The sequence below is a fragment of the Diplotaxodon limnothrissa genome, linkage group LG20, assembly GCF_057381915.1.
Source record: "Diplotaxodon limnothrissa isolate DT_005_m linkage group LG20, D_limnothrissa_male_GT1.1, whole genome shotgun sequence".
Taxonomy (NCBI): Eukaryota; Metazoa; Chordata; class Actinopteri; order Cichliformes; family Cichlidae; genus Diplotaxodon; species Diplotaxodon limnothrissa.
The window spans coordinates 12,347,081-12,369,464 of record NC_140615.1 but is presented as its reverse complement, the minus strand read 5'-3'; the positions used below and the strand labels follow the sequence as shown (position 1 = coordinate 12,369,464).

The window sequence follows — 22,384 nt, the reverse complement described above, 5'->3', positions numbered from 1 at the left end:
AGGTGCATTTGTTAGTTCTAGCCTGTCACAAGCTAATGTTCAGTATGTCTGAGAAGGAGCTGGGGAAAAAGTGGGACCGATGCTTAGCAGACGGTGCCATTAAATTAGGTAAATATGCTTCAGTTTCTCAATCGTAACGATGTCCTGTACCAAAACAAGGGCCACTTAAGAAGCAGTTTATATTGAAGTCCACAGCTGTCATTGACTGGGCGAGAGGCTAACTAGCTAGCCATAAGGGCTTGTAAAGGACAACTGAATGACCAGTCATTTTTTCATGCTTTGTTTATTTTAAATACATACAGTTACGATTGGGTATACTCTGTCATTTTATTAAAGTCTCAAGATATTTGGCCTTTGATGTTCTCGCTCATTTTTTATGCGTTTCACTTAGCCCAGTGCAAACGCTGCTAAGAAAATGTCAACCTAATTCTTAATCGCTGATTAATACGGACACGTCTTCTAGTACGCAACTTAAAGAATTTTACAAGATATTTCTGTCCCCCTCTTAATTCGGCATATATATATATATATATATATATATATATAAATAAATAAATAAATAAATAAAAAACAGAACCAATGGTTTAGGTTATTCACATTTGAGCTATTCTGCTGTTTCGCTAACTCTTTTCGCTGGAAGGAGATGACAGAGATGATCCTGGCCAGGGGGTGCCTAACGTAACAGGGCCATGCACTTACTGTTAAGAAGCCAAGATCCATAAATTGATGCATATTTGAATGGAGTTAGGTGCGGTGAAGAATAGGTAGGTTTACGCCAAGCAGGCCCACTTTATTTTAAAGAGACTGTGTATTAAGACGGTAAAACTCTTCTTATATGCTGTGGCAAGATAACATGAAATGTCTTTTTTTTTTAACCATCTTGTAGAAAAAAGTGGGGGGAAATATTGCTCTTAAACTAATCATACAGCATAGATCAAATGATGATTAAAAGTACATCAACCAAAGGCAGCAGACGACATCATATACACCAAATAAGCATTACAAAGTAGCTGTATAAATAAATAATACATTAACAGCTGTTTTTTTTCTGTCTCTCAGGCACCGGTCTGGGGTTAGGCATTGTGTTTTCTGTTCTGTTCTTCAAACGTAAGTAGTTTAATTGCTTTACTGAATCTAGATCAGCTCCTTTTGCTCAAAAGTCCTTGAGGGAAAAAAGCATGGCTGCAGTAATGTTCTACTCCCGTTACAGTAACACATACATATGGCTGTCTTTTACTGCGAATAGATGAGATGTATTTTTTTGTCCACAGACAATAGTCATTTCAGATTTTAGATGTAGGAAAATGATGTGCCTTTGTTACGGAGACAGCAAAAGGCCCAAAAAGCTTTTAAAGAAGCATGTTAAAAATTGAGGTAATTACGATGGGGGGGGGGGGGAAAGGCTACAGGGTGAAAGGCTGTAGCACACCATCTCTAATCTGTTTTTAATCATGCTGTGAAGTGCTTGAGTGAGTGTTTGAAAATAATCTAAAGCATCTTTCTCAATTATAGGGCACACATGGCCAATTTCACTTGGCTCGGGAGCAGGGCTCGGCATGGCGTATGCCAATTGTCAGAATAACCTGAGGTCACATTATATGCTGCACAGAGGCGATAAGGTTGGTTTGTCCATGGAAAAAATTGATTAAATTGTTATAATCGTTATAAATACCAGTAGATTTCATAAAGTCTGAAATGTGTATAATGCTGGCATAATTTCAGTCTCTGTGTGTGTGTGTGTGTGTGTGTGTGTATATATATATATATATATATATATATATATAAATACTGAATTTATTTCTATTTTTTCTAGAGAAAGAGATAAGACCACTAAAACTAAATCATTTAAGGAATTGATTCCCCACTTCTAACTCTCAATAACAACCCTGTATCGCTGGTTATGTAAATGACAATTCATGAAACCTGTCTCTGTTTTCTTCAACAGGAGCAATAACTGCACGTCACCAAGGGACTGTCTCTTTTTTTTTTTCCCAAAGTGTTTGTTTTTGTTTTGATTATGGGTGCGTCACCATTTGCACTGTTCTACAGTCAGACTCTTGTCTCCCTGTTGACATCCTTCCTTGTATGACTGTATGATTTGTATATGCCCTATAAGGACGGTCTGTGTTTATTTAATAAAATAATTATTAAAAAAAGAGTTGTGGGTTAATAATAAGCTGTTCCATACATGCTTTGTAAGGTATGTAATTGTGTACAAATCATGTTTAACCAAGTGGTACAAAGATGAGGATTGTGTAATACGTTACATCAGCTAGATTATACTTCATACACTCTGAGGAGTAATAATGACACTTGAAGAGGGGTAGGGGGTTAGGAGTCAAGTGTTAATGCAGTTTTGAAAAAGGTGCTTGAAGTAATTTTTCTGAAAACTGTCAGAGAAGAAGGCTGAGGCAGGGATGTAAAAGCAGTCCTATAAGGCTATTCAAATGTTCCTGTTAGGAAATGAAGGATTCTGGGGTTGTCTCGTCATCTCTGTGCATTGAGAATAACAAGATGACGTAAAGTGGTTATTGTTATATAATAGGGAATTTCTTCACTAATGGTATAATGTGTGAGTCACCCAAAACAAACAAAAATATGCTGAAATATTACAATGTGTTACTGAGAAACTGGCAGATTAAAATGCAATCAGTGTTATCATTCAAATACAGCTGATCCATGTTTTACGTATTATTGGTTTTAAACAGTCATCTCCCTATAAATGATGGATCAATCACAATCACTGCAAAGTAACTTGTAACTAAGGCTGATAATTAAACACTTTGGTGGTGACTGTGGTGGTGGAGTAGTGTCAAAATATATGTATATAGTGCATATGAGAAAAGAAAATCAAGGCGTGATGGACATTTTTAAAATTGTTATTCCAGAGTAGTTAAAAACACCATGTCCAAACAAGGGAGAAAAAATCTAAACAAAACACCCACACTAGTTCCTATGATTTAGAATTAGCATATCTTGGCTGTGATTGTGCATGGTTATGCATTAACGGCTCAATGCTCTGACACGCTCCTTCTCAGTAGCTGTGCGCTCAGGCTGGGAGGCACGCTGGAGTGGCCGACACAGGGATTAACAGGACCGAGCGTTACATGGCCGTGATACCTGTAGAGCACTCGCGAACAGAGCGGTGCTTACAAATGACTGCTGCACAATTTTCTGTTGCTTTTTGCTGCCTTGCTGTGTTTCCCAGAATAAAACGGACTTGTGTAAGGCAGCAGAGCTCAGCAAGGCACAGCAAAGGACTTGCGAGAGACAGATCCACTTCTGTGAGGTGAGGTATAATTTTGAGCATTGATCCTTGTTCTCTTCATCTTCAGTGAGCCTGCTCTCATATGCCGATTCAAGGCTTTTCTGTTTTTGTGCCCTCCTCCGGAGCCTGTCATCATTGTGACATGCTGCTTCGAAACCCTCTTGTCAGCTATCGAACGGCTCATTCTGGCTCTTAGCTGTGGATGAGACAGGGACACTGGCCAGGATGGAGAGATGAGTGAAACTGTGCTGGGGATTTGGATCACTATATTGGTGGGTGTGGAAGTAAGTCCAGGACACCTGGATGTATTTCTGGATGGAGATTTTTATCCATGGAGAACAGTTCAGTTAACCCTGATTTCTCAGCACAAGACCTCAGTGGCTTTCCATTCAACGATGTCCCTGAAATGTGAGCTTTTGCTGCAAAGGAGAACTGGTTAAGGTCTGTAACATCTAGTGCTACCTGAAGAGCTCGTTCACTGACTTCTGCCAGCAGGTGCCATGGCTGACTCTCACTTGTCTGGGACCTTAGGGAGCTACAACGGCAGCTCCACCAGCGCCTGGAACATCACCGGCAGCGGCCCTTGGTTGTTAGCTTTTATGCTGACCATCATCATCCTAATGACCATCTGTGGCAACATGTTGCTAATTGCGTTGGTGTTTGCCCATCGCTCTCTGCGCTGCACCTCAAACTGCTTCCTGGTGTCTCTGTTCTTCTCCGATCTAATGGTGGCATTGGTGGTCATGCCCCCAGCTATGCTCAACGTTCTGTGCGGGGCCTGGGTGCTGTGGCCTGCGTTTTGCCCGGTTTGGCTTTGCTTTGATGTGATGTGCTGCAGCGCGTCCATCCTGAACCTGTGCTTGATCAGCCTGGACCGCTACCTCTTCATCATCTCGCCCCTGCGCTATAAGCAGAGGATGACCCCGCCTCGGGCGTTAATCCTTGTAGGGGCTGCTTGGGGGCTAGCAGCGTTGGCTTCCTTCCTGCCCATTCAGATGAAATGGCACAGCTTGGGCCACAGGAGCGGACACTCATCTGTTCTTGGGGTCAGCACTGGGAACATCAGCTCCTACTCTGACAAACTGTACCCAGAATCCTACTTTCAGCTGTCACCTTCAGGTGGCCTTTCTTTCCAGTGTCGTCTGCGGGTGACCCTGCCCTTTGCTCTGGTGGCATCTGTGCTCACCTTCTTTCTGCCCTCCAGTGCCATTTGTTTCACCTACTGCCGGATCCTTCTGGTGGCACGCAGGCAGGCGAAGAGGGTGGCGGCGCTGAGCCACCCGCCTCACCCGCACCCTTCTCTCGGAGAACCCTCCCGGCCTCCTTCGCCGGGCATTGCAGCAGGGCAAGCTCAGCAGGACGGAGATGACTGCAGCCATTTGGAGCCTCCTGTGTCACAAAACATGCCGGTAAGAAAAAGAGACACCAAACAGTTAAATGTAACAGAGCGAAGGCTGTCAGTGTATTGCTGCCGACCAAATAATAACAAAAAGCACAGAAAAGGATGAATGGATGAAAAGGATAAGCCTAAAGCCTTACCTATGAATCTATTGACATGAAACTCTCTCGGCATAGTAAGGACATTGTGGTGATGTTAAAGACTGTTGCTAAGAGGTGGAAAGTGTCCTTGAATGTGAACATTTAAAGAGCAGGATTCAAATCAATGGTAGGAATGCAGCTCAAACGTGTCCTTATTTTATTCGATTTTTACTGGCTATGTCTTTTATGAAATTAAAACTGTGAAAAAGAAGAGAGGAAGTACACAGTGTTAAAAATAATTCTGCAGATAGTAAATGAACTGAAAACAAGTTTGCTCTTTAGCGACTCAGGTGAAAGGAGCAAGGCATCAAGCCTTTAAAATCAGCATCTTCACTGTATCCTCCATATCATGTATCAGCTTGTTCCAGCTCTTGGATGCAAACCTCTGAGGAGCTCGGTGATATTTAACTACACAGTCTCTGTTTATAATGACTGAAATGACAGTACAGTATACAGTATTCTTAAGATGAAGTGAATAAATATGTTTCCGCAAACTCTGAAAATTATTTTGATTTGACAAAAAGGAAGAACTCAAGCAAAACCACTAATCAAACAAATACAATGGTGTGCAAAAGTCTTGAGCCAGCACTTATTTCTTTATAATTTGCTTCCAAGGAGCCAGACTTTCTTTAGACTTTCTGAAGGACTTTCAAAGTTTTTCTCATTGCTTCCTTTTTCGCTCATTTACAGTCCATTTTTTGTGCCTTACCATTTTTAGGAATGTAATTTTGTTTGTTAAGCGACTTGCATCAGTAGCAACAGATGTAATGGAGTGATGAGTCCAGAGAAAGCTGGAGGCTCTGTCATGGTTTGGTTCTGCATTTTATACTTGGTTTGGGATACTTTGTCAACACGGATGGAATAATGAACATAGAAAAGTGTTGTCAGATTTTGTTTCACCATGCATGACAGCATGACAATGATCCCAAACACACTACCAATGCAGTAAAAGCATGCCTGGATAGAAAAACACACAATGGAACACTACCAGTCATGGATTGGCCTCCCCAGAGCCCGAACCTCAACATTACTGCAGCAGTGTGGGATGATCTAGAGAGAAAGGACAGCAACATCTAAAGTAGAACTTTGATTGTCCTTCAAGAAGCCTGGAGAAAACTTGGCTTAGAAAGCTCGGCTGTGTTGAAGAATAAAGATGGTCATGCCAAATACTGACTTTCAAAGTAATCAGAAGTTTGCATTTTAAATTATTTTCTTGCATGTTTGCACTTTTCAATAAATTGGAGCACATATTGACAGTTTTTATGCCAAAGTATTTTTAAATATGAGATGTGGCTCAAGACTTTTGGACAAACTGCAAAGGGAGCCAAAATGGATTTGAATAACTAATGCCAAAGAGGATTTACATGATATCAGTGCTTGTTGAGATTAAGGATCTGTATTATACCCACCTGTCCACAGCCGTCAGTGAACAGCGAGCGTCGCCTGGCTCACAGGCAGGGTCGGAGGGCACTCAAGGCCAGTCTGACTCTGGGAGTCCTCTTGGGACTCTTCTTCAGTGCTTGGCTGCCTTTCTTCATCACCAACATGGCAGAGGTCAGTAGGAGTACCGGAGGCTGTCTCCATCACTAATGACACAGAGATGTCATAGAGGAAAAAAATGCATCTGCTACATAAACATATGTAAAGGAATTATTAAATAGTTTGTGATCAGATGAGCTAGAAAAGAAAAATAATTTCATTCAATCCACGTTGGCTTCACATATATGCAACATCCCTGAGCATCTTAGTCTTTATTAAGACTCAGTGCATCTATCTCAGTGATTCAGAGGTACTCTCACAATTTTATAAACATGGTGGGCACGAAAAGAGTGTGAAATACATGAAAAAAAGAAGAAAAAAAGAGAGAAAAAAACACTTGGATACTGATCTATTTTTGTGTTGGCCAGCCTTGGCGTCACAGCCTTGCCAGGCGATCTAACGAGGAAATAGATTGGCATTTCAGCTTTGTGTGGCTGACTCATTCCTAAAGCCTCGAAAACAGCCTACAAAAGTACCATTTATAATTGGTACTCTTTTCAAAGTGATTTCGATCGGATTAGACTGAATGAATATACACACTTATTACTCAGCAAACAAACAAGGAGGACCCCGAAAAACCTCGCCGAGAGTAAACGAATGTCAGAAAACAGCTTAATCTAAATTGGTAATGACACTTGTCCTGTTTTTTTCAAGCTTTCAGTGATCCAGTCATTTTGATTTCCCATCTGTGCCCTCTCACTTCTCCCCTGCATAACACAGAGACTTGACTGTGCCTGCGCTCTCCTTTCTTTTTCGCACTCAATGTGGTGTGTGAAACGAACTCCCCCCATTTCTGTCCCATTCCCACCGCCTCCCTGCCTCATCTTGATAGTATTGGAAGCTCTCCTCTAACAGCTGTCCCCTTCTTCACTGTCGCTCCCCAAACCTACTGGTTATTTTCAAGATCAGTTTTCTTAACAGCCAGACAGAGAAAAAAAACGATGCATCTATGTACCGACTTCTCAAAGTAAATAAATCATACATCTAGGGCTGCACACATACAGAGTGTTTTTAGGGTAAAACGCATGACATTGAGTCGATTTTAAAAATGTCAATTAATTGAATTAATTACATCTATTGAAAAATGTATGTGCAATACACCCGTGTATGTGTGCGCATGTATTATTAATTTTCTATGTAAATGTAATTTTAATTCATTTTATTTCAACAATTTCATAATAAACAAATAAATGTGGGCTGTAAATTAGGTCAATAAAAATATACAACTTGGCAAAAAAATGTGCTTATTAAACTAATAAACATTCAATAGATGTTATAATGTAATAAAGCTAATACACAAGCATGTTCTTTCATTCATTGCCCGTTGTTTATAGTCTTCTACTTCCTTGGCTTTGTGTTACATTGTAATGTTTGTTGATGCATTATCATCTGTGTCTGTGCACACATCTGTGCATGATATGAAAACACATTTACTTTAAGAGATTAGTTTTTTCCTAATGTTTTACTAATTCTTTCTTATATTTAGGTACAATCTGGCAGTACTGGTGCATTTAACAACTAAATCAATCTTTTATGAGTACAATTTTGCACTAGTTGCAGCATGTGGCAGTGCATATTTGTGTCATCTAATAGCTGTTATTCATTTTCTCCATTTATGTTTTATGTGTTTTTGTATTAAACTTTTTCTCTTACATTAAGTTGTTAAACCCTAACGCCTGGATTGCCTTGTCACCATCCTCATCCAGGCAGTGTGTGAGTGCGTCCCCCTTGCGCTCTTTGACGCCATAACCTGGCTGGGCTACTGCAACAGTACGATCAACCCCATCATCTACCCGCTGTTCATGAGAGACTTCAAGCGAGCTCTGGGGAAGCTGTTGCCCTGCTGTTCTTCGCGGTCGCCCCGAAGACCCTCACCAGCGCTCTCGCTCTCTCTGCGTAACTCGGGAGAGCCCAACATTGCCAGCAACCCACCCTCACCTCTGGCTTCTGACCCCACGCACCCGCCCGCCACCGCCACTGATGCTGTCAATCTGCTGGATGCCGAGCACGCTGGGCTTGAGTTGCCTCTCCTTCTCCCCAACCAGGTTGACACTTTGGACTGAATAGTACTTAAAGATAGCTTATAGGGTATATCAGGGTTTACAGTGGAAAAGCGCGACAGCTGGTAACAATCTGACTTATTCACTGTGAGGCTTGGGCTGAAGAGACATTGAAAAAGAATCTATTTATTTTATGCTCACATTCTGTTAGGTCTACTCGCTCTCAGCCAGTGTCAGGGTCAACAATATTTCCAATTGTCAGTGCCAGTGGAGAATGCAATTCTATAGTAAGCTGTGAATCACTACTGTGAGAGTCTTATAGAACAGGACAGGAAAAAAGCCTCATAGAGAAGACATATTTGTGGAATCACTGCTATCTATATGGAATCACACTATATATAATATCCCAAACCAAGCAAACAGAAACTATTTCAACCGGAAACACACAAAACATGACTGCTTTTTAATGCTCATAGCACATTTGTAAAATAAATTATGACGATATTTACATTTTTATAAAAAAAAAGTTATCTACAATAACCAAAATTATCATTCAATCAATACATCTAAACCCGTGTTTAAGCAGTCAAACAAAACACTTCATTTGGGGGATTTTCACTAGAAGCTGCCGTATGTGTGTGTGTCGATTCTTGTGCAGTCTCTTTCGTGTCACTTTGTTGAGAATGGAATGAATATTTTCTCCAATAACAAAAAACAAAAAAACAAAAATCCAAACAAACAAACTTGAGAAGAGTTTACAAGGAAGCAGCCGGTCCAGTAACATGCTCTTTACAAGTTTGGCCGCCTTCACTTGTGCGAGTTCTCTGTAGTCCAATGTGTGTCATCCCAGCTCCATGATATGTGTTCATTATCCCGGTCGTCCTTGTCTACACCGTCACACCGGACATTCACATCAGTGGCTGTGATGTTATTAGGAGCCTTCTCGTCTGAAATACGAGGTGAATTTTTCTGCGGTGACATTTTGCTGTCTGATTCTGTATCGTTTAATGAGTCCAGCAGATCTGAAATATCAGGGATATCCCAACCGTCAGCAGTCTCCTCCGTCTCTGCCAACTCTTTGGCATCTCTGCTTTGTTGCGTCTCAGGCTTCTCAGTGTGGTTTTGTGTCTCGGCCGCTTGTCGCTCATTGGTGGTTTGGCCAGCGATGTCCACCGTCCCCTTTGCCACTGTTACATATTGAGGAATTGCAAAAGAGGTTCCCGGCACTTCTTTAGTGGGAACTCCTACTGCTACCAAGATGGTGTCCATCTGACGCATGTAGTCCAAGTGACCTTTAACCTAGGAGGCAGGAATACAGTGCTATTATCCATGATTAAAACCTCATTCGTATACTACCTATTTTTTGTTCTTTTAAAGAAACATTTAGGCACTAATGTGTTATTTTGTACGATTCATTTATCCTGTTCTCCTCATTACATGACCGGGTATGTGCTGTATGGTGCTTCAGACATGTCAGGTATCTTTTTACTGCTGTGGTTTAAACCTTTACTCGAGTAACATGTGAAACCTCTAATGCTTTACTTGGAGCTACTACAGATGATGAGTAGTTGTGTTGACTTGAATGTTAGTAGAAAATCATTGCTGTGATGTGAAACAGACCAGCGGGGGCCTTGTTTTTCATAAATTTCAGCTATATTTAAACAAAACAACTCTTTCTTTTAATATGCTAATAAAACAGTATTTAATATTGCTGCCTCACTTACAGAAACCTAAATCTTATTGGAAAACCTTCAATTTTTGTATTAAGTATTAAATAAATGTTTCTTCCAGAAGTAAGATGTAAAGTTGCAGTGATCCATCGTCTCAAATACCTGTCTGTAACAGTTTTGCTCTGTTTATTCCTTTAATCCCTACTCCTAAAAGACCCCTTTTAACTTATTATTTTGGTTTCAGACCCAATAGCTCAGTCATACATAGTGCACACTGGTTCTCAGGTTTCTTTTCCACTAATGTAAGCTCTTTATTTATTGTTTTCAGCCAAGTACTAACTGACAAGCCACAGTGGTTAACTCCACATGATCTGGATTTGGCAGACATTTTAACACCAGGTTCTTTTCCTGATAAAACCCCAACAGGATTTGTGTCTCTCCTGGGATTAAACTGGAGATCTTTTGCTTGTTAGTCAGTTGTGTAAACCACGACACCATGAGCTTTTAAATCTAGTAAAAAATATGTTTTTTTAAATTGCAGTAATAAAATGAGGCACAGTGTTTCCCTTACCTTCCTCAGATCAGTTATTAGAGAGTAAAGGGGTCACACAAGGATCGCTGCTTTCTTTGTGTTTGCAGAAACACTGCTGCCATGTTTTGAACAAAAATCCTGATTCGTGATGTCACTGGATACTTAAGCTGAGAGCTTACAACAGTTGCTGCGTCCAGTTATTTTAGAAATGATCCATTACTGATGCATATTTTTATATTGACAATGAAGAAACCTTACCTTCTGCTGTACTCCAAAGTACCCTTAATGGTACTAGTACTCCAATGTGGATAACAGCAGAAGACAGTTAGCGACTAGCTGGGGTGTATAGCAGGTTTAACAGGCTGAAAACTCTTGACTCTAACCCTGAACACTGAGGTCATTATATCTGAGAGGGGAAACTTTTCAATTAAATCTGACCGTGTTCACCCTGATCAACAATGGACCTCAGCGAGCAAGAGTCACCATGGCAACTGGTAAATAAAAAGCAGAGCCTCCATGTTATTCCAGTAGGGCCAGAAATACAATTGTATGCCAGTGCAGACCATGACATTTATTTAAAATTTTAAAAAAGCATGTCATCCACTAAGCCATTGTTTATCAGACTTGAAATTATGAAGTTTTAAACATAATCATTCAGCTGTTACTCTGATAACAGCAGCTCAAGATGGAAATCAAAAAGATACGACAGAGTCAGACCCAGGAATAATCAATTTGGTTATTAGTAGTAGAAGAGATGTCTGCATTTGATGTGAATGTTGAGATGTTGTTTTTAAATTTAAAGACTACATTTACTGAAGTTTGATCTATTGATCAGTATCCTGTGTGTGTCTAAAGCTTCAAACTCCAGGAGCACACATGGAGTTTAATTTAGCCTTCTTTCAGGAGCAGGAAACCCAGAGTTTCCAGTGAACCTGTTTTCCTGAACAGTCCCCAGGTGATCGCTGCGGTGTATTTGCTTTGCGCTTAAACATCCAGATGGTTCCCTCAGGAGTCAAAGGAGACGACACTCACGCTCACTCTGTATCTGCTTGATGTGTAAATAGCAAGTGTTTTGTATAACAACTTTACAGGGTGAAAATATGTCAGTGTTGTGTTTGATGTGACAAAACTTATATAAGCTGTGGATTAGGGCTGTGCAAAAGCAAATCTGGAAACGCACAGCTACCTGATGTGATGGTTATGTGGTATGAAATCAAAAGTCAATGTTCCTTTTGAAATGTCATGCATGAATATGGAAGAGTAGCTACAGATCTTTTGTCTGAATTTCTTCTCATGTAGGAATGAGCTACTTCATTTCCCTCTCATGAATTATTCAGGTGCTGCTTCTATTATTTCAAAAACATAAATTGACCCCCTAACAGACCAAATTTGAGACAATGCACTGCATGTGGTTTTTGTTACTCTTTGAATACTTTAAAATTCCAGTTCCTTTACCTTCAGCCGTGTTTTAATTTACCAAGGTGTACTTCATCAGATTTCAAACACAGGCTCTGACTCACCACTGAGGAAAGATCCACATTGATTATGCGCTGATCCTGGATGTTGATTGGGTGCAGGCCAGCAACAGACAGCTGTGCAGCTGAACTTCGGTACAAGAATCCCAGGAGCCAGTCCCCTCTGATAGGTATGTAGATCAGAGAGTCCTTTATTCATGCAGTCATTGAAAAATACATCTTGCTGCTGTGACAGTCGTTTGCAAAGTTGCATGAGGAACATAAATGGACTCAGCTCACCTACTGGCTAAATAATTACTACAACAAAAGCATAAAGCATCTGCAAGCATTACTGTTAAAAAAAAGGTTTCATTTCTGGATTTCTAAATCAGGAAAGAACTCTTCCTTACCTGGAGTATCCGTTTACTATTTTTCCAGCTACTACTCTTGCCATTCTCTCCCAGGCCTTCTCAGATCCATCTACTGGGGCCCCCAGGAGGACCACATCCTCCACTACTCCTTCACTACCTGAGGATTCAAAAACAACACAGATGAATTTTTAGAGTCTGAAAAATGCGGGATACAAAGTAGAAATGTATCCATCATCAACCTCTAATTGCACCTCGGTCACTGGCGAGCTCCTGCAGGCAGTAATAGATAACTCGAGCTCCAAGACTGAAACCTATGAGGCTGACGGGCCGCTTCCCCTTCAAACACATGAAAGGAATGGTGAGTAGCTTTAATTTTCCTGCTGTTTAGTGAACACAGGCATATTCATAGTAAAGAAAAACAATTTAGAGAAGCAATGAATGTAGCGAATAACAGAGTCATCCTGGTTAATGTAATCCGGTGAACAGTGTGTACACAGGCACCACAGGTGAAGCGCACACATGTTGCTGCATGCCATACAGCCTTCTTTCTTCTAAGGCTTTGAAATTCTACTGCATCGAGCAGATGAAAGGTGAGAAGTGATGTGGCGATAAGATTGTATTAACAAAGATACCAAATAAAAGGCTACCTGCTGTCGGCTTCTCAAAACCTGTGCCAGGTGTTTCCCCACCTCGGCGGAACGGTTCAGACAAACACACCAGGGGTTGTCGATGACGCTGGCTGCTGCCAGCAAAGACGCAGGCCACGTCAACGCCGTCACAATCCCTGATGGGAATTGTTAGAAAGCAGTCGAAACTGTAAAGGATGACTACTGGTTCCAAAGGTTACTCACATCCCATCAGCTCACATCAGATAACACCAACAAGAGCTTCTTGCACAGTGGTCCTACCTGACAGCACAGTGTACTTTAGGGCTTCCTGAGCCACCATGCTGACCAGCCCATCCAAGAGAGACGTCATGGCTGAGCCCAGATCCCTGAGGAAGCGTGACTCCCACACTAGGCAGTACTGTTCCCCACACTCGCCCAAACTGCACCACGGGGCCTGGAACGAACCTGGAACACAGCAGTCGTGTTTATTGTGGTTGATCAACTAAGCTGCACTTGTATTTGAAGTATTTTTTTAATTTGTTCTTTTATTTTTGTTAGATGTTTTTTACGTGTAGGTGGTTCACAAATTCCTTTGGGGTTGCGTCAGGGAGGCCATGCGGTGTAAAAAAAAAAAAATCAGCCAAATCAAACATGCAGACCTCACCGCTGTGGCGACCCCTTGTGAATAAGGGAGCAAGCGAAAGTAGCATTTTATGTGTAGGTGGTTCTAAATTGAGTAAAAGAGCGTACGTATTAGTGATGGAATGGAGCTGCAGGAATACAGCTGCATTGTTTTATGTAAAAACACATCATAAGTGGCTTGTTTGTATAATCTCTGCTAGAGTAGATTCAGAACATTATGTACAGAACTTTACTAGGGTTGACCACATCCGCTTGTTTATCAGCAAAAAGATCGTAGCGAATGTCTTTGACTAACGTGCTTGTTAATCTGTTTCTTTACCCCTCTGTGCATTTGGCCCTGGCACTGATTCTACTAGATTTATGCAGTGCTCTGAAAACAAACTATGCAGGATTAACTGTTCAAAGGTCACAGCACAGTCAAATTACAGCATTTGCTTCAGTTATAGAACAAATTATGTGTACATTGTTTATCACGTATAAAGGTTAACACAAAAAATGCATTCAATTATGTTCGTATTTACATATTTAAAATTTTATGAAAAAAGTTCACAGCGAGGATATAGAACAAAACTAATGGTCAGCCTTGAGGTGAATCTGGCAAACTGTCACTGTATGACTCAGGAGTGGAGAGCAGTGCTCTACTAACACTGTGTAAAGTGGGGATAGAGTCCTGCTGACATCAACTGATGACACAGTCGGGCGATAAAAGGGATACTTTGTGGATCCCCTCAATCCCACTGTCATGTCTTCCATAGAGGAAGCAGACTTTGAAGATGACAAATCCATCAATGGGTCATTGAGGTAAACAAGTCCTTGATGTATGAGAATGTATGAGAGCTCTGGATTTTGTGGTTGTTTGACTGGGCTATAAAATGTTGTATGGAGATCCCATATGGTGCTTCTGGACTGGAACACTATGGTGGTGAGCGCAGAGACTGTACTCCAATCACAATCCAGGGCAGACCCATGCATTTTGCTCTATGACAGCTAGGACAGGGTTCACCCCAACCACCTCCAGGAGCCCAAACTGGGTGAACGGTTAATTAACTGGATGGATGCATGGATAGATTTTTCAACTGCCCACACCTAATTACTGGAAACTGGAGGCGGTTGTGGCGAGACAGCAGAAGCAATACTTACTGTATTTACCACTACAGAGCCAGCCTGTCACTGCAATGGTCACATGAAGATGCTTCCCAGAATTCAATGGCAGGAATTCAAATTCTTCTATCGCCCCAACACACTTCTTCATCTTATAGCCTGGAGAGAAAATGGATTAATCCTTTAAAATGTGATACAATTCTGTTGCCTTTTGGACAATTAAAAAAAAGCAGGTCTTATCAAATTACGCTCAAATTCTAATAACTAATAATTAGTATCAGCACAGTCATCAGTGCTTTTACCTGTCAGTCCAGCCCCTGCTGCTCCGAACAGAGAGGCCATAATTGCAATGCCAGTGACCGAGCCCAGAGCAGCAGCACCTCCAGCCCCCAGCACAGCACCTGCACCTGCTGCCACCAGAGGGGCTGCCAGCCCACCTGTCACACCTGGCAAAGGCAAAAAAAATAAATAAATCAGTCAGTACAGAATACAAAAGCTAGTCAAAGCCACTATCTGTCAGCTCGAGAATTCTGATAATTTCTCTTTTGTTTTTGTTGATTTAATTATCAGCTGATTATCATTTGATTCAGGAGACTTTGAAATTCTGAAGCAAGAATAATCACCGATCACTGTTCCTCCACCCAAAGTGGCAAGTCCAATCAGGAGGTAACGCCGTAGCTTTCGCCCTCTTTCTTTCTTCCGCCGCCGTGAGGACTCCTCTCTAATTGAAAAGGACAGATCATCCTTATGTGGTGAAACATCTACTTGCTGTAAAAACAAATAACGTCACATGCCTCTTCTGGCCCATTTAAGTTGACATCTTGAACACAATTAGCTGATTGTTTATCTTCATGCTGTCATTCTGACTACAAGTGTGACTGTCATGTGCAGCCGTTGTGTGATTTTTAACAGTCTGGCACACAAGACAGTTGGCCAAATGAGCAAAGCAAAATCATTTTATCATGAAGTATCTTAAATGAACTAACATTAAATAGGTTTATAACAGAATGAAATGCCTTATCATTTGTACTCTAAACGATGAACTCAGACACGTAAATGTATCATTCATCCTTTCATCCCACCATCCAAGCCATAACCTACTCGCTCTCCTCTCCCCCTTCCCTCAGCCTCTCTCCTAGTGTTTCTTCAAACTCCTCCAGCTCCTGTGGAGAGACTCGCAGCAGACAGCTGATGTGACGGATGAGAACCCTTGCCCTGGCATCATACTCGCCTGAGTACCAAAAAATGTTAAAATTGAATTTACAACAACTGTTAAAGTTTTCATCTGGCTGTTTCTTGATGACAACAGGCCTTTTAATATATATGTATGTATACACATATGTATAATGATGTTTTCTTTTAATTTGGAGTGATTAGCCTTAAAGTATGAAAATCCCTGGTTTATTCTTAAATGCCTCTTACCATCTTTGACAGAAAAAGACACCAGATCCTGTAACAGAAAACCAAAGCTGGTTAGGGATAAGAGGGTTTGCAAAGATAAATACAATGCAATATATTTTCAGCTATCAAAAACAAGCAAAAAGATCCATTGCTGTGCACTGTTGTGACCCCAGTATCACCAAACTACAAGGAGATTTGTAGTTCAGGGTCATTTATCCTCTGTAAGAGTGACAAACACCTGCGTGATGGGGGTGGTCCCTGCTGCCAGCAGAGGTTCGCCCTGCAGGGTGGAGAGGAAGGTGTCAGAGCCCTCGAAGCCTAAACCTGACAGGAAGGCTCCCATAACTGGCATCACCGACTCATCCAGATCCAACCAGTGGACTAAGGCCTGTAGGTACTGCTCCCTAAATACGCTGAAAAATAGAAGAAGCAGGCGCTACTCAGCACAAGGCCAACACTGATATTGCCATGAGGAAATTTCATGGCTCATCCTTTCATGGTTACCTATTTTCAGATCCAGGAAACAACTGGCCCAAGGAGACACCACAAAGAGCAGCATAAGCAAACCGGCTCTGTTCAGAAAACCGTCTGCCGATTATTCTCTCAGGGCTTTGGTCACATGGGCCATCTCGTGTTGTTCCTGCTCCCCCTGGGTCTGAGATGATATGGTCAAAGCTTAATGATTAACTATAACGCAAGAACTGAATTTATTTAGATTCAACTAGAAGCCAAATACACGTGTCACACTAGGAATCAATAAACTTGCAGTAATGTATTCATACATGTGGGTCAAGTGACAAGCTGTAATAATGCCATAATAATGTAGACGTTAGTTTATTATAAATGCTGTATGGTGCATTTACCTACATGCCGAATTTACCACAAGACCTCAGTAGTTTAAATGCGGGCTAATGTCACCTTTTACGGGATAACTTTAATGACATAAGAAAAAATCAGTCGTAGACTGTCCGAGCTTTGAATGCAGTTTGTTCCATGTGCCATGCTGAACTAAGTACATGTCTAACTTTGTGCCTCTCACTAGCTCTCTGATGAACTGACCCGAATTCAGCGTACTGGGGCTATTCAAATGTGATCCACTTATTTATTTATTTCAACACTTTAATCTCGCTTTTACCATATATAATATGCATGTAACTTAAACCAATAAATTTTAGCAACACAAAAATTTAGCTGCTAAACAGCTGGCTGTTAGTGGCTTCTTCTCCGGTCAACTAGCTAACGGTTTACTGGGAACTTTTCACAACATTACCACTCCTATTACTTACTACTTACAATTACTACTATGGCACCAGCGAATATAGAAAACTCATTTTATGCGGTACCTGGTGCAATGTTGGCTTCCGTTCTGCTCTGTTTTTCCTCCATGGTTATTGATATCACAACTCCGCAGACTGAACTTTTGCTGCATTGACGTGTCTGATGTGAAATGCGCAAGACAAACGCGATCTAAAATGTGGTCAACTTACTTGATAAAACCAAGTATGTATGTCGTTATAACAATCAAATAATAGAATCGCTTCTAAAATTCGATTTTCTGTATTACTATAAAAACTGTTTTTGAGTCGCACCCGTGGCTGTCAAAAGTCCAACTTTAACATGTACGACGGTAAGTGAAGGTATCATTTGTTTTTCAACTTTTAAGTGACGTAACTTCCACGTACTCTGAGGAAGGTCCGTGGTATGTTCACCTGTTGTATTCGTTTGGAAGTGATTTTCGAGACACTGATTAAATATAATTATTTTTTCTAAAGTTTGGATCAGGACTGAGCAGTTAGTGCGCTCGTTTTACAAAAACTCCTGCTCCATACAAGGAGAGGAGAAATACCGATAAAGCCCTGCTTGTGACACACTGGTGTTATATAATTCTGACCAGTAGGTGTGAGTGTAGCATTTATTTTCCAACACAACCTTTTTCTGGTTCATAACCCTGCTAATGTTTGTTTTGTTTTGTTTTTTCTTCAAATTGATCATTGTGAAGTTTTTCAAAATTTGAAGAGCATGTTGTTCACATATATGTACCAACATGATCCAAGGTCCATTTATGACAGTTTGACTGCCTCCAGTGATGCTTATCCTCAGATGTAGACTGACAGTGTATGAGAAAGAGGGCTGTCTGCCAAGGACATTGTCAAAGAAGCGCATTGTAATCACTTGATCAGATGTGGCCCATGGCCAGATGTGAAACAGAGAATTACATTATTCAGTGCAGTGTTGTAAATAAATGGATTTGATCAGTGTTAAAAGCATAAAGAGAAAAGAACAGACACTTTCACAGCAGTATGCTTAAGTATATAGTGAATGTAGTATAGGATGCTAGATTAGTTCATTACAGTATAATGTGGTTTAGTAAATAAATGATTATAGATAAAAATTTTAATTACTATATTGTGCATTATATATATATATATATATATATATATATATATATATATATATATATATATATATATATAATATTACAAATTTTAGTTTAAAAAAGGGGAGGGGTGGCAGCATGGTGGTTAACGCTGATGCCTCAGAGAAGTAGAGAGAGCAGGTCCTGAGTTTGAATCCACCATCTGGCTGTGAGTTGCATGCTCCCCCTGTATCTGTGTGCTTCTCTCTGGCTATTCAGCAGATCTCTATTCAACAGACTGGTGACCCTGCTTGTATGGATAGGCTCATATGTAAATATACATATATATATATATATACTTCAAACGCAAGTCTTTTGGGGGAAAGGAAGGCCAAGGCACATGATAAATGAAGTATTAAAGTAAAATGTTCAGATTAACACAGCATAACATAGCCTCCAGTCAATTTATACAAAACAAAAACTGCATGCTTCCCTAGAAACAGCTGTTCCAAGTGACCTCCGGATGAATGCACATCTTCTACAAGGTTCAGAAAAAGGTCCCTGAACCTTTTCAAACAACCATTTGTCTTTCAGTGTATATCTTATTCTTCCTAGTGGAAGGCCTGGGAACATTTGTCTAATGTGCAACATTTGGTTCACGAGCTTTGTTTTCCCCTCATTCTTTTTCATTTTTTTACTTTCTTACTTTTTATTTCTGTTTTTATAACTGTGTTCCTCTGAACACAAAGCTGAAATAGCTCGGTTTAGTGGATCCACTTTTGAAATACTCTTCTAAGAGGTCTCTCTGACCTCGTCCCAAAATGTTTATTACACGTGTATTTTACCCAGACCTTGTATATGCACTCTGTGGTCTGTGTTATGGCTGATGTTCTCTCGTATATCTTGTGTTTGCGTGTTTGCCTTCTCACTCCTTTCCCGTCTGTGTCATCAGCTCCTCCACTTGTACTGTATACCCCCCACCCCCCCCCCAAAAAAACAAAAAAAACCAAACAAACCCAAAAACAAAGACTAATGCAAACACAGGATATGTGAGCAAAGGTGGATTACACTCCCACCAGGTCTTTGTGTGAAAGAACAGCCAGTACAGTGTGGGTACTTTGTCATAATAATATCCGGGCCTTGTCACAGAGGAATCTCCAAACCTATGTGAGCCGTATTTGTCTGACCCTCAGAGCCATCCTGTTTATACAGCCCCAAGAGTATCATACACAAGCCTATGTATGATGTGATGATATATACAGTGGCATGTCTTTATTTATTTAATTTCTTTCTTGAATAGTTTGAATAATGATTCATACATTAAACACAGCAAGTACAGCACCGCTAATCACAGACAATATACAGATTAGAGGCACTGTAAAGAGTTGCTAAATAGGACCCCGATGACTTATCAGCCTTACAGACATAACCTTTTCAGCTTGTCTCAACTTGTAATCAGGGAAAAATAAAAGCCCAGGATATGAGTTTGAAAAACCTTGAGTGTTGAAAAGCAGTGGTAGAAAAGATAATACGAGGTGAACCGCTGCGCCGTCTTGCATAAAATTCAGGCTATGTATTTGCACACCTGCCCTCAGTGTCCCTGGCAAACACATTTCTGCTGTTACCAGCGCACCGGTGCTACTTTTTATAGCACTGCTGGGATTAAAATTAACTGTTTTACCGCTGGGCAGGCTTAACTCTGATCTATCAAATGTGTGGTCTCAGTCATGCTTGCAAAGGCAAGTACCTTGATGTGCAAATATAAATTTTTTGCAACTGCCTACATATTCCACACAGAGTGCTTTTACACAGGAGTTCAAAAATCTGCCATCTGCCTGTGTCTCCACACAAGTGCTGTAAGGAAAGGAGCATTTTCAAATCCCTGCGTTATATTTTTGATCTACTTATTTTGTCTTTAACAGTTGTGGTTTCCAAATACACTGCTGTAACCTATTTGAAATATTTCATATGTCAACTTTTTTGACATCTTTTTAAGTTACTTAGATTCTTAGAAGAACATGCTACTGAGCATGCACATAGTCTTGCCTGTGGTTTTGTGTGTTAGCCTGCTACCATTTTCAAATGTGTGGTAAGAAAAAAAAGTGTGCCTGGGGCTAAAGGGGGTTTGTCTTTCTGGTAATTCATCCCAGACTGTTGTGGAAAATATATTATTTTTGATCTTACATAGAAACTTAAGTTTGCCACCATTCAATCTGCCCATGAAATTTATACTAATGCTAGTTTTTTTTATTCAAAAGCAACAATCTGCACTTAGCGGTAAATGCAAGAAACATTAGGGGATCACAGAAGAATCATCTTCTGGGTACAGTGAATATTTAATGCCCGTCCATCCTGTAGCTGTTGATATATTGTGGTCTGGACTTAAGAGAGGACCAGTCAAAACACTTGTCTGACAGTTTTAATGTTTACATTATTGCCTAGCAGCCAATATTGACACTTTTTTTCCAACCTTGGAAATTTAGGTATTTTTTTGCACACGAAGAAGACAAAGTCTTTAACCCAGCCTTCGTATCTCGCCAATCGATCACACCTGAACTAAAACCCCTCTTCCGTCTTGTACTAGAGCTGTGTGTGTACATATGTGTGTTCAGTCTTACAATGGATTACTCATTGGAAAACACACAGGCAGACAGGCAAAACTCAAGCCAGACAAGTTCAAACAAAACACCTCTCCTGTCTCCCCGCTTCGCAGCGTTTTCGCTAACAGACAATGTCAGGCTTCTTCTTTCTGTCACCTCAACGCTCCACGCGAGGGGAGTTGTATGAAACCAAGACAGAGTGGAGTTTATGACCTGTGGGGCATTGTGTTGGGTGTGTATGTGCTTTTAGATGAAAGAGCAGGAAGTAAGAATTTGATAACAGAGAGAGAAATAAACTGAGCATGTGTTGTATGTGGCAAGTAGTGAAAGGCCCAGGCTTAACATGGGAGGCAGCGGATGTGGATGACAGGTGATTGCAGGGAAAGGCGGGATGGGCTGGCTGGCACAGCTGCCCTGTTTCTGTCCTTAAAGGGCTGCAGATTGTTTGTCCGACCTGGTGAGGCGTTTGCTCTTCAAGATGTCAACCTCGCAGTCACTCTTGATTTAAAGCGTCTGCAGCACGAAATGTCCTTCGGAACATTACATAAACCTTTGTGTGCATCATCTTTTCATGTGAGCACTCCTTTAGAGAACAGAGATGTAAGGGAGGGGGTTGGTTTGCCTCACTGATACTTTTGATAGGTTGCCAGGTCCTCCCCCAACTCAACCTGCCCTAACAGATTCCACTCTGGACGCACTTGTAATTACAACACATCCCTTCTTCTTTTAAACCCTCAGACATACCACAAAAGTGACTTCAGCCACATCTTGTGCGTGTACGTACATATGTGTAGATCTCTGTCAGTGTACTTGTGCATTTGTATAGTATACAAATGTGTTACTAATGGTAGAAGGCATGTGAGTCTGTTGAGGAGAAAGTGCGCGGGATGAGGAGCAATAAAAGGGTGAGGAACTGAAAAGGGAGGAGAGAATGGAGAATCCAGCTGCTGTCTGCCGTGGCCAAAAGAGCAAACCGAAAGAGGGATTGTGAAAAAGAGAAAGGACAATGATAGGCATGCAATATTAAAAGCAGTTGGGGAGAGGGATATTCTGGGGAAGAATGAAAAAGAAAGAATGAAAGAAAGATTTGAGAAGACGAGGCAGGAAAGAAACTACAGGATTGACTTATTCCGTGAATACAGGCACAAACACACAGTTCAGCACAGTACTGGGCTGTGTTTGCCTGTGAATGTGAGAAAATGCTGTTACATTCAGCCAACTGTAGCCTACCATCCTCCTTCCCACAGGCCGCACGAGTGTAGCCAGCGCTCGGAGAACTCTGACATCGATGAGTCACCGCCAA

At 41.0% G+C, this 22,384-nt stretch overlaps 3 protein-coding genes across 4 annotated transcripts; 2 read left to right on the top strand and 1 right to left on the bottom strand.

Annotated features, from left to right (window-relative positions):
* Nucleotides 1–13: 13 nt before the first annotated feature.
* Nucleotides 14–2,117, top strand: micos10 (mitochondrial contact site and cristae organizing system subunit 10). Its single transcript, XM_085344926.1, has 4 exons — nucleotides 14–108; nucleotides 1,060–1,107; nucleotides 1,513–1,619; nucleotides 1,946–2,117. The coding sequence occupies exons 1-4, from the start codon at nucleotides 36–38 to the stop codon at nucleotides 1,952–1,954; spliced, it is 237 nt and encodes a 78-aa protein (XP_085201052.1). The 5' UTR covers nucleotides 14–35; the 3' UTR covers nucleotides 1,955–2,117.
* A 1,651-nt stretch (nucleotides 2,118–3,768) lies between these two features.
* On the top strand, nucleotides 3,769–8,409 carry htr6 (5-hydroxytryptamine (serotonin) receptor 6). The gene is made up of 3 exons (XM_085345369.1): nucleotides 3,769–4,677; nucleotides 6,227–6,361; nucleotides 8,053–8,409. The coding sequence occupies exons 1-3, from the start codon at nucleotides 3,769–3,771 to the stop codon at nucleotides 8,407–8,409; spliced, it is 1,401 nt and encodes a 466-aa protein (XP_085201495.1).
* Nucleotides 8,410–8,787: 378 nt separating this feature from the next.
* On the bottom strand, nucleotides 8,788–17,540 carry tmco4 (transmembrane and coiled-coil domains 4). 2 transcript variants are annotated; one of them, XM_085344035.1, is made up of 14 exons: nucleotides 17,469–17,540; nucleotides 16,630–16,780; nucleotides 16,364–16,538; nucleotides 16,147–16,174; nucleotides 15,826–15,955; nucleotides 15,348–15,445; nucleotides 15,027–15,170; nucleotides 14,764–14,883; nucleotides 13,282–13,446; nucleotides 13,021–13,157; nucleotides 12,613–12,709; nucleotides 12,413–12,530; nucleotides 12,069–12,186; nucleotides 8,788–9,645 (listed from the first exon to the last, which is right to left on the bottom strand). In XM_085344035.1, exons 1-14 carry the CDS (start codon nucleotides 17,509–17,511, stop codon nucleotides 9,154–9,156), a joined length of 2,016 nt encoding a protein of 671 aa, XP_085200161.1. In that variant the 5' UTR covers nucleotides 17,512–17,540; the 3' UTR covers nucleotides 8,788–9,153. The 2 variants fall into 2 exon arrangements, with proteins under 2 accessions (XP_085200161.1, XP_085200162.1); XM_085344036.1 differs by having other exon boundaries at nucleotides 12,625–12,709.
* Between the last annotated feature and the right edge of the window lie 4,844 nt (nucleotides 17,541–22,384).